The sequence below is a fragment of the Drosophila sechellia genome, chromosome 2L, assembly GCF_004382195.2.
Source record: "Drosophila sechellia strain sech25 chromosome 2L, ASM438219v1, whole genome shotgun sequence".
In the NCBI taxonomy this organism is placed as follows: Eukaryota; Metazoa; Arthropoda; class Insecta; order Diptera; family Drosophilidae; genus Drosophila; species Drosophila sechellia.
In genome coordinates, this window is record NC_045949.1 from 21,156,251 (window position 1) to 21,167,896 (window position 11,646).

Below are 11,646 nucleotides of genomic sequence, written 5' to 3' on the forward strand. Positions count from 1 at the left end.
GAGTGTATGTTCTTCAGCACCAGCCTATATGGTTTTTCCTCACGGAGTTGATTATGCCAAAACTGGCAATTCAAGGCAGTCAAGTTACGAACCACACTTCTGAATGACATTGCATCTGCTGTGTAGATTCGAGAGATTCCTAATCTGCAGCTACGTATGTCGTATTTTTCTTCAGAGATTACCTGGTTGAGGGTGGTTTCTAGCTTACTGATACTGTTAACATTAGGAACACATATTGGAGGAGGTTTTGGAGCTGCCGTTTGACGCGGCTGGTCACTATTTCATTCCTCATTCAGTATCCATATCTTCGGTAAGGCTTGTTTCTTCAGCTGAAGGTGCGAAACGGTTGTTGCACAGACTAGTTGATGGGGGAAATGGTTTCCTTGCTTTTTTTCAATATTGTAGGATAGGTAGGGTTTCGCTTCCTGCGTCCAGAAGGGAGGATGGTCTGAAACGAGCACCCCAGACGGGAAACCTCTGGTGAAGTAGTATAACCTGTGGACCTAACTGAAGCAGTTCTTGTCGAAACAGTACTTGTCGGAGCAGTACTTGTCGAAGCTCCTACAGTGTACGTTGTTGTTGTTGAACAAACAAGAGATTCATCTTCTCGAATCGGTTCAGCTCTTCCGATACCGGTGGACTAGATTTTATTCCAGGTGTGCTTTTATCTATTTAATAAATAAATCAATTTTCAACTCGGAAAAGATATATACTAACTTCACAACTGTAGCAGCTTCTTTATGAGCGAACTTTTTTGACTTCAGCGAAATGGTTATGGGTTAGGCAATTAAACTGGATATTTTCTTCATCTAGTAAAATTGGATTGCGAAAAAAGGCAACTAGTAAAACTTTAGCTCAACGAAACGGGATGTGATCGGAGTCTCACAACGGACTCACAAAATTTTGGGAAAACGGCAAATGAAACGGAATACGTACAAACTAATACATTTGCAAAACTTTTGGCTCTCGACTTAGCGAAACGAAGTATCGGATACAGTCGTTAATCGTTGCTATGTGGCGCTCACCTAAGATCTCTGGCTACACAGTCCGTTACAGCTCGTATAGACCCCACAACGCAAAAAGGACCAAACTATTGTTTTAAGGCCCAGCATATAATTTCTTCTTGGGCCAAAAACGATAACGATAACAAACGATAAAAATAATGAGAGAAGAAATATCTGAGCACGGGAAAGATTGAAAACACGAAAAAAAATAATTTTAGTTAAGTGAATAGAATTAAGTAATTTCTATACCCCTTACTCGTAGATTAAATGGGCTTACTAGAAAAGTAAGTAACAGGCGGATAGAAGCATTTCCGACTATAGAAAGTATATATATTCTTGATAAAAATCAATAGCCAGGTCGATCTAGCCATATCTGTCTGTCCGTCTAAACGTCGAGATCTCAGAAACTATAAAAGCTAGTAAGTTGAACTCCAGCATACAGATTCTAGAGACAAAGACGCAGCGCAAGTTTGTTGACAGACTACCGCCCACAAACAGCACAAAGCTGCCACGCCCACACTTTTGAAAAGTAAAATTGGATTGCGAAAACAGAAAACTAGTAAAACTTTAGCTCAACGAAACGGGATCTGATCGGAGTCACACAACGGATTCACAAAATTTTGCGAAAACGGTAAATCAAACGGAATACGTACAAACTAATACATTTGCAAAACTTTTCTAATAATCTGGCCATGTGAAGTTGAGCGAAAATGATGAGCTAAGGCAAGGTCGAGTAAGAGTGATTTTTATTGGTTTTTATTGATTTGAGTGATTTTATTTCTATCACGGTTTCTGAGTGCCGTTGGGATCGGCATTTCTTATATTATTTAAAGAATAATAAAAATAACTATTGGATGCCCCAACAATGTAAGGGATTTTCCCACAGCTTTTCCATTTTTTCCATGAAAGCACTTTCGAGGACCGTAGCTGCATGAACTATGGTGAGCGAATTTTTATTTTTTTGATATAGTTCCCATATACAAAATTCACACACGACTTGGAACAAATCTCGAAAAAAAAAAAAAACTTGAATCACCGTGACATGAACCCTTGAGACTCCTGGGCCGCCCTACAAGAAAATAAGTAACGAATAATTTTATTTACAAGGCAGAAGGGTGGTCAAAGGTTTGGAGGGCGAAATGATCTCAAGGCAATCCGGGAAACTTGTAGTTTAGTGTCTCAAAGTGAGGACGAAGTGCTGCAAGCCCCCATTAGTGTTTCAGTTAACTTATTGCTAAGACATGTAGTAGATTGTCCCCTTAATATTACCTTATCTTATTCACGGGATTTCTTGTTGAATTTTTAATGATTACGAATCGTGAAAGAAGCAGCAAAGACCTACATCACCGTCTAGACGACTATACCAGCCGGAAAATATTCGCGTGAGCCTTTACATTCGCGATTCTAGTGATGAGAAAAATGTTTCGACAGTAATTAATTTTTATGCGATCTCGGACGTCTAAAACTAGACGGGCATCACACCTGTGATGCTGTGACCCCAAGATTACCGAAAGCTGGCACTGCTTCAGCATTGACATTTGCAGCTGGAACATAACACAAACTTTTAATCTCGCAGACCCAGATTTATATCGTTCATAACGCATTGGTTTATTGATTGTTGCCAGTTTCTTTTACGAACTGATGTGCGTCGGTCAAGTCATGATTCTGACGGGATTGCTGACATTAATAGAGTATTAACTGGAATTTCTTCGAAGGGTCTTGATTGGAAAATCTCCGTACGCTAAAGGACTAGTACGGCCATCTGGCTCACATGCCTCATTTTCGCCATTCATTGACCAATATGGTCGGCTGAAGAAGACTTCTTTGGATTGTAATGACCGCAACCCAATCGTCATACCGAAAAATCGGAAATTGAATGAGCTGAATCTGCTATCTCTTAAGGATTCTATTGACAGTCAAGCTCTTTGTCGGGTCCCGCAACCGCCAACTTTTCTTAAATTTGTGAAGTGTAAACATGGCAACTTTGGAGCCTCAATTTAACTGTGCGGCACTTGATGTGCAGTAATTTTATTTATTATTTATAAAGAGAGGCTTAGATGGTCCCATCTAAGATAGCCCCTTTAACTATCTCTCTCTCTCTCCCTCTCTCTCCCTTGTACACTCGCGGTTAAGTTAAGTCGCTCATTAATCGCTTTCTTAACCCATGCATTTTCCATAAAACAAAATCGATTGAAATCTCTTGAAAACAATAAAAGTCTATATTAAAAGACAAATTATGAAAAAAAAATAAAACTGTTATAGCTGAAAGGAAAATTATCTGATATTGAACTTTACCTGTCGTTGACCGAAAATCTTGAAAAATAAATAATTATCATATAAACGATAATAATTTCCTTATTAGGCCTTGTGAATAAGTCCGCCTGTTGTTAAAAACTTGTTTCTTAAGGTTTTTGTGAATGAAGCCTTTAGAAACCAAAAAAAAACCAAAGATCAGACCAATATGACACTATCGCAGAATTGCTGGTTTTAAGGCTACATTAAATAGTCCGAAGCAAATCAAAGATTTGTGTTGTGTATCGCTCAACAGATTTTAGAGACTGAAGCGAATTACAGAGTTCCCTTAAATAAGTCATTATCTTGCTTATTTATATTTGTTATTATGTTATAATTAAAAACGTAAATAAAAAGATTATTAAGAAATGGTTCAGGTTTATTATTCTGCTCTAGTCTAATCCTTTTTGCAGTGATAACAACTACACGACAATGCACTATTAAAAGTCACATTTTGTATTCCTTCAATACATAGCACACGTCGTTGTATCTGAAACGATTTTAGAAATTCTATATAAACTCAATAGGGATCTCAAGGCAGAACCCACCTCCTCCGATTTCATCATGTTGCAGCATTGGCCAACGCTCACCACTGGTTTGGGGGGTTTGAATAAAACAGAAAGCGATGAACCCATCATTGGAATTGAAGGTACCGAGAAGGACTCACAGAATCCGCGACACGCATTAGTTGTTATGTTGAATTCGACACAATCAGGTATAGTAATTTTTCGAGTATTTCCAACTATGTGGCACCCAGGACGCAGCCAAGCGTCCTTTCCCATTGAGTTACTATCACACAGCAAAAGCCAGGGAATGCAGCAAACAAGCACCAGCAGTTGAGACGACCTCATCTCGACAACTGTTGAGATTGGCCAAGGCTTTGGCATTTAAAGTGTCACGGTATCGTGACGCCTGCGTACTAAAACGAAGTCAAATTAAATATAGGGTTGGCTATTAGGGTGAGAGGGAAAAACAACTTAATTTATTATTCATACAAAATTAGAAAAGCGCTATAATATTATTGGGGCAAACGATTAAATGTAAAAAATATTTCTTAGGTTATAAACCAAACCATTTTTATACATGTTACTCGTAGAGTTAGAGGGTATACTAGATTCGTTGAAAAGTATGTAACAGGCAGAAGGAACAGTTTCCGAATATATAGCCGAGTCGATCTAGCCCTTCGTCTGTCCGTATAAACGTCGAGATCTCAGGAACTATAAAAGCTTGAAGGTTGAGATTGAGCATACAGATTAGAGATAAAGACGGCAAAAGTGTTGCCACGCCCACTCTAACGCCCACAAACCGCACAAAACTACCAACTCCACACTTTTTAATCATTTTTCGACATTTTTTCCATAATTTTATTAGTCTTGTAAATTTCTATCGATTTGCAAAAAACTTTTTTTCACGCCAATTCTAACGCAATAAGGCCGCCAAGCCAGTCACGACAACACTTTGAACAATTTTTGAATAATTTTCATATTATTCCCCAATATCTATATCCCAGAAAAATGATACAATTTCGTGTTCGCATTCACACTAGCTGAGTAACGGGTATCTGGTAGTCGGGAAACTCGACATCTTATTAATAGCAAAGGGTGAGAGTTATCAGTTGAACGTTTATATAAAATATTTTATATTGCAAATAATTTGATGACGTAAATTTAGCGTTCAACATTATTTTTATGCATTTTTATCGGTAATTGATAAATATAGTTAAATTAATGTTTGACCCTTTATATGCGATAACTTTATTTATGAAATTTGGATATCGATTTGGGTCATAAGGCGTTCTTAGCCAATTGCTTTAATCCGATTTCCATTGAGTATGATACAGGTCTAAACAATCAACCAGACTTCAAGTGCTTGTGTGGTCACTTATGAGGTCTGTACTCAACTGCCAAATCCGAACTTTATTTCACATGTTCTGTCTCTTATCTTAATTCTTATAATAGCGTAAGCTTGTACATGTAGGTTACAATTAAGGATATACGAATAGGGGTATTTTTATATATGTGTCCTCCACCAATAGTTAACAATCTTAATTGTAGAAGTACATCGTTAAACGCTATAAAAGAGAGAATTCAGTACTTAGGTAAGCCAAACCTTATTATAAACAACAATAAAATTAAATAATTTTACAATATACAGATTAGTACTTACGACCCCATTCAAAACAAAAAGGGAACTCAGATGTTGAGAGACTACAAGAATGAGCTAGTACAAAACTACAATCAAGATGGAAACTACTTTAAAGGAAATACAAATTTCAAAATTAAATAAGTTTTTATTTATTTAATAAAAAATAACATTGTCGAAGCTTTTCGTGGAGGAGTCATTTATAAAAATATACCTATTCGCGTACCCTTAATTGTAACCTACAAATTAAAATTGTTACTATTTAATTACTTAAAAATATAATTTTTATTTTGTATTATTTAATATTTATTCGGTAGTAGACTTTTTCACTTACACGATCTCATCCCGATTCAGGCTAATCTTCTAATTCTTAATCCTGATCCAATAAACCTCGGCTTTTGATTCTAACTTTTTGAACATATAACTTTATTACAAGACACTTATTCTTCTCTAGTGTTTCATTTGTAAGCCGTTCTTTCATTTCTCCCGAATCAGACTTATCTTAAAATTCTAAGTCCTAATCCAATCAACCTCTGCCAGAGGGTTTTCTTTGGAAACTTTCGATAAAATCTTTATGCAGAAATTATTTCTCTGTATTGTGAAATTGAAATTTGCTGACTGATGCAGTTTGATTGAAGCGCAATAAGTTATTCATGGCTTGATCTCCAAGTGGAGGTTGTTTTTACACTCCCTTTTGGTTATTTATCGGGTGGTTAAGTGTTGGCGTGTTGGCAAAGGCGAGCTAAGTGTTAGCGTCTATGACACGGGTAAAGGCAATGCTGCTGAGATTGGTATTTGAAATTTGTTTATCACTTGGGGAAGATTGCTACATATATGGGTTGGATAACGCTCTCCCTTCTAAAATGACGCGTACCGCTTCAATATAAATTTCGGTTAAACGCTCTCTTAATTCTGTTACAAATTCTTTCTCAGTATTTGGTTTTTCTAGTTCTGTCCGTTTTAGTTTGTTTACAAATATAATATTTCTGAATTTTATTGTTAATGTAGTAATCAAATACAACATGATTAAAATAAATAATATAAATGAAATTGATATTTTCCAATTGTAAATTTCAATAAATGGGCTTAAAATATTTATGTTGTCAAGAGTAAGTTCTGAGTTGTTGGATTTTATGTAATCTGATATTTCCAGATTCTTAAAGTGGTTAATAGTTATGTACTCAAGTTTTCTAAATTGGTGTATGAAATATTATTTACTGTAGTTGTGCCGTTGAATGTTATTAAATATGACCCGTCTAAATGAGAATTGTTTACAATATTTGTTGAAATTACGTTATAATTTAAATAAGCTTTATATGTTTTGATCTGGCAACGCTCAATTATAGCTTAAGAAGTCATTGTGAAATTCCTATTACTCAGTTTTATTAAACCGTCAACTACACCACTACGTTCTTGTGTTTATTTGCTCGGTCGGTTTAGAAGCAAATAACGGTAAATACGTACGGTAAATATCTAACAATATTATTTCCATTTATAAGAATGGCACCTTCTTGAATGATATCTATATTCTTTTTTTCTCGTATTTTAGTGGAAATTGATTTCTCTCCATTTAGTAAGCGGGTAAAACAAGTTTTATTTTTACCTAAAATACCATTGTTATTAAAAAGATCGTTCTTAAAATTAGATATTTCATAGAAAGTATTTTCGCATTTGGCGACCTGATTGCTTATTAGTAATTTTACCATCTTTATGTGAAATGGATCTGGCATAATAAATTTCGCATCTATTTGTTATTACAGGGTACTTGATATAAATAATTAAGAGTTCTTTATGTAGTACATTTTTGAATACGGAGATATCCATTAGATCTGCAATAATTACAGACGTGATAATTGGTGATTTAAACGGATCACCTTTTGGGCCGCATCTCAAAAACACAGTAAAGAAATGTGGTCACAGATCACAACAGATGAGATGGCTCATGAATAGAAGGATCACTCTTTCGCTGAGGTGCAAAAGAGCTGTTTATGCGCACTGTATCGTACCGATGTGGTTATACGGGATCCAGATGGTATTCCTGGTATGTACGTAACTCCACACTCCATAAAGACCTCAATATACACACAGTTAAGACACAAATTGGGAGACATACATGTCGATACAGTGACAGATTACTTAGCAATAGCAGTCTTCTTGCAAGACGTCTTATCCCCGCTCGAGCTCTGAGACGACTCAAACGGCAAGGCTTCGCCAAGGCAATTGGGTAACAGTAAAAACTCTTCACTCATGTTCCTAATTCACTTATTTTAATAGTGTTTCGTAATTCCTAAGAATATTAATTATTATGAATATTATATTATGAAATTAATCATATCAGCTGTGACAAAATTAATTCGATTAATTGTAGTTCGTAAGTAATTTCTCATTTCCCGATTCTAGATTGATTATTTCTTTATAAAAACTTAAATTAGTTACGTGGAATAAGTCGGCATATGATTCATAAGTAAGAACATGCTTTTTGTCTTTGAACAGGAAAATTCGTGATTGGAGTAATCAATTATTTCTGAAGTGGTTATCATTACGATTGGTGTTAAAAGTAATAAGAAATTCATTTTCTGTAATTTTAAAAGAAATATAATATTTGTCTTTGTGAATAATTCTGTTTCTACTATTGATTATTATTTTGTTAGGTAAGTTTTCCTTAACAACTTGTTTCTTATATCTTGTTTTTAGTTTTTTTCTTTCTCCATGTTTCTTTTTATAAACTACCAGACCCACATGATAATCTTCTCTTCTAACATCCTTGTTTGTAACATTTTTTCTTGAGTGTTCTTAAAAATTTTTTTTTTTTTTTTTTTTAATATTTCGCACGGGTCCCACGGCCACACCTCCCGCCCAACCGACCGAGGGGCGCTGCCGTGTATCGTACGGCTCGATTCGCGAGAAGATATAGACGCGATATAAAAAATAGAATAGGAACGAGGAAATGAATATAATGTGGAATAACTATGTTAAATATTAGTCTTAGTAGGATCTAATTATGTAATAGAAAAGATAAAATCGATTGCTTTAATAGCGGCAGAGAGTCAAGATTACAGATAATAGGATAAAGTCTATTATAGTCAGAACATAAAACTCTGTAAGGGTCATGCAACTCATAATTAGATCTACAATGATTTAAGATAAGGGGTATATAGTTTCTAGTGACTCTACTTGGAACCGGGAAGTTAAGCCGACTAATCAAGTCGGGACTCTCAACATCCCCCCGAATAAGCTTACAAATAAAGACTGTTCCAAGCATAGTTAACCGTAGAACTAGGGACGGTGAATTAATTAAAAGTAGTCTACTGGAATAAGGAGGTAATATACGGTTTGCATCCCAATTTAGGCGCCGCAAGGCAAAAAGTAAGAAGTTTTTTTGGACCGATTCAATGCGGTCCGAGTGGACTGCGTATTGTGGACTTCAAACAGGTGATCCGTACTCGAGAATCGGACGGACTAACGAAATAAATAAGGTTTTAGTCAAGTAAGGGTCTTCAAATTCCTTAGACCACCTTTTTATAAAACCAAGCAATGTTGAAATGTTTTTGTGCTTAATTTTATTATAGAGAATATCAAAAGGTTTTTGACTTGTTGTAGAATGAATGCTCTTATTGAATTCTTTTGCGGCTCTAATAATTATTTCTGAATTGTCAATAAGATTAAATTCTTCCTTAATGCAACGAGCTAATTCTGTTAATGTTGAATGTGTCCTTTCAACAGGTACTGGGGTCTGCGAAAGGTAGAGTTAAACCGCATTATTGTGCAAAGGAAATAAATTGAGCAGAGTTGAAGCTTGGTTCATTATTAGTCATAATTACTTTGGCGTAGGGAAATTGTTGAAGTAATTCCATTACTTTATTCTCGATGTTTAGTTTATTTTGAATTTCTTTTACTACTAGGTATTTTGAATACGCGTCAATGCAGGTTAAGAAAATAAAATTTTTCGCGTTATAAATATCGAGGTGTATATTTTCTCCTTCTTTAGTTTGAACAGGAGCTTCCCCAATAGGAATTTTAATTGTATGTCTGTTATATTTATTTTCGTTGCAAATTTAAGAATTTTTTATGTATTCCTTTAATTTGATAAATAAATTTGACCAATAATATAATCTATGGATTTGTTTGTAATTTTCGTCTAGTCCTCTATGAGCTCGACTATGTGTTTCTTCTATTATGATAGCCTTATCTTCATTATTCTCTACGTCCTGCAGAAATATTTTGGTAAAAAGAAATTTGTTACTAAAATTATTTTTTAAAGTTAATTGGATATAATAAGATTGTATACGTCCCCGTTGTTAATAAGAGTTGTTGCTGAAACTGAAACGTACATTCAGAATGCTGTGTATTTTGATATGAGCTTGATTGTTCTATATCGCTGATTGTAATATTATTTATTTTAATTCGATATAATGCGTCACCTACATTTGTTGTTGAAAATACAAAAGTCACACTTATACAAAGTTGTGTGTATGTGGAGAGTGAGTGCAGTTGTATCGGTTGCTTAAATAAAATTATTATTGAATAGTTAGAACAACAAAAGGGTTTCACTATTTGGTTATGGGCTGGCTTATAATATACATACTTAAAATAAATAAAAGTAAATTTTCTTATTTAAATATATGTATTTTTTGAACAAAGCCGATATGTGCTTTGCGAAAGACATACAAATTATTGTTGAATAAATTTTCAATATATTTATTAGTGTATGTTTATTAATTATATTAGGGCTTGTGCGGTCTGCACTTAATGAGGCGAATTGTAAGTACGTGGCGATGACCGACGCTTCTAATCTCCCAAAATCGACTGACTTAAGTATAGCAAGAGTTCTTATCTCTAAAGCTTAATCTACTAATAACAAGGTACTGTTTCTTATAGGTAAAGATCGATCTATAAATAGGAAAAAAACTTGAGGCTTACGACTATATTTCGTCTGTTTGGTGATTGTGTTAACTTACATATGTATGTATAACGATACACAAAAACGTTTGGTTGTATATACATAAGTGTAAAAGCAGTACAGCAACGAAAAGCGATTTTAAGAAGCGCAAGGCAAACGGAGAAACAAAGAAGAAAAATAAGAACAGTCAGTTTTATCATCGCAACGACGCGTGGTCAAAAGTCAAAGAAAAAAAGACATGGATAAAGGAAAGAGGAATATAAAGCCGTTTAACGGCGAAAAATATTCAATTTGGAAATTCCGAGTAAGGGCACTGTTAGAGGAAAACGATTTGTTAAATGTAATTAAGAAAGAACAAACAGAAGTAAGCGAAAAAGTAAGACGGGTAGAAAGAAATGTAAAGGGGATCATAATAGAATATTTTGGTGATTTTTTGGTGATTTCTTTTAAGTTTTGCCAACAGTGGAAATTCGGCAAAGCAGATTTTTGAAATATTGTATACTATTTATGAGCGTAAAAGCTTGGCATCTCAACTGTTTATTCTCTTTAAAACTAAAAGGTGATACTCTGCTAGTAAACCATTTTCATTTATTTGATGATTTGATAACTGAGTTACTTGCGGCTGGAGCCAAGTTGGACGAAATGGACAAAATTGCTCACTTACTTAATACACTTTCGACTAACTATGAAGGAGTAATAACAGCTATAGAAACTCTTTCTGAGAGCAATTTTACATAAGACTTTGTTAAGACACGGCTACTTGATCATGTAATAAAGTTAAAAGGAATTAACAAAGACACAAGTGCTAAAGTGCTGCAAGCTATAGGCAATCGAGAATCTAGGGAAAATACATACAAAAACAAAGCTATGAAATTTGCATTTCTGATGAATGCAGAAGTTAGAGAAAGACAGACTCAGAAGGTGGAAACGCAGCAAAAATGCGCATTTGCATTTATGGTGAAATTAGTAAATTACAGACGAAGTAAATTATATATTAGATTCGGGGGAATCAGATCACCTAGTGAATAATATTAATTTATTTTCTGAGTATGAAAATTGGCTATTGAGATTGCAAAGCGTGGAGAATTTGATTATGCTACTGCAAAAGGACAAGTTAAACTTAACAATTCTGGAAGCAACATTACATTACAAAACGTGTTGTATTGTAAGGAAATCCCGCACAATTTGCTATCCGTAAAGAAGATGATAGATGCTGGAATGTCCGTCGAGTTTAATAAGGATGGCATTAAAGTAATCAAGGACGGTAACTTGGTATTTGAAGGAGTATGTGAGTATAATGTACCGACT

At 34.7% G+C, this 11,646-nt stretch overlaps 1 protein-coding gene across 2 annotated transcripts; it reads right to left on the reverse strand.

The window, feature by feature from the left end:
- Nucleotides 1-3,654: 3,654 nt before the first annotated feature.
- On the reverse strand, nucleotides 3,655-10,277 carry LOC116803619 (thyrostimulin alpha-2 subunit-like). Of its 2 annotated transcripts, XM_032727667.1 has the most exons (4): nucleotides 10,107-10,277; nucleotides 3,964-4,215; nucleotides 3,845-3,888; nucleotides 3,655-3,786 (listed from the first exon to the last, which is right to left on the reverse strand). In XM_032727667.1, exons 2-4 carry the CDS (start codon nucleotides 4,181-4,183, stop codon nucleotides 3,694-3,696), a joined length of 357 nt encoding a protein of 118 aa, XP_032583558.1. In that variant the 5' UTR covers nucleotides 4,184-4,215; nucleotides 10,107-10,277; the 3' UTR covers nucleotides 3,655-3,693. The 2 variants fall into 2 exon arrangements, with proteins under 2 accessions (XP_032583558.1, XP_032583557.1); XM_032727666.1 differs by lacking the exon at nucleotides 10,107-10,277 and having other exon boundaries at nucleotides 3,845-4,201.
- Nucleotides 10,278-11,646: the final 1,369 nt, after the last annotated feature.

Bases quoted from the DNA above. Each gene is read 5' to 3' on its own strand.
- LOC116803619 (XM_032727666.1), bottom strand. From the start codon at position 4,183: ATGCCAAAGCCTTGGCCAATCTCAACAGTTGTCGAGATGAGGTCGTCT. The intron at 3,787-3,844 runs GTGGGTTCTGCC...AAATCGTTTCAG, and splicing joins ACATGATGAAATCGGAGGAG to ATACAACGACGTGTGCTATG.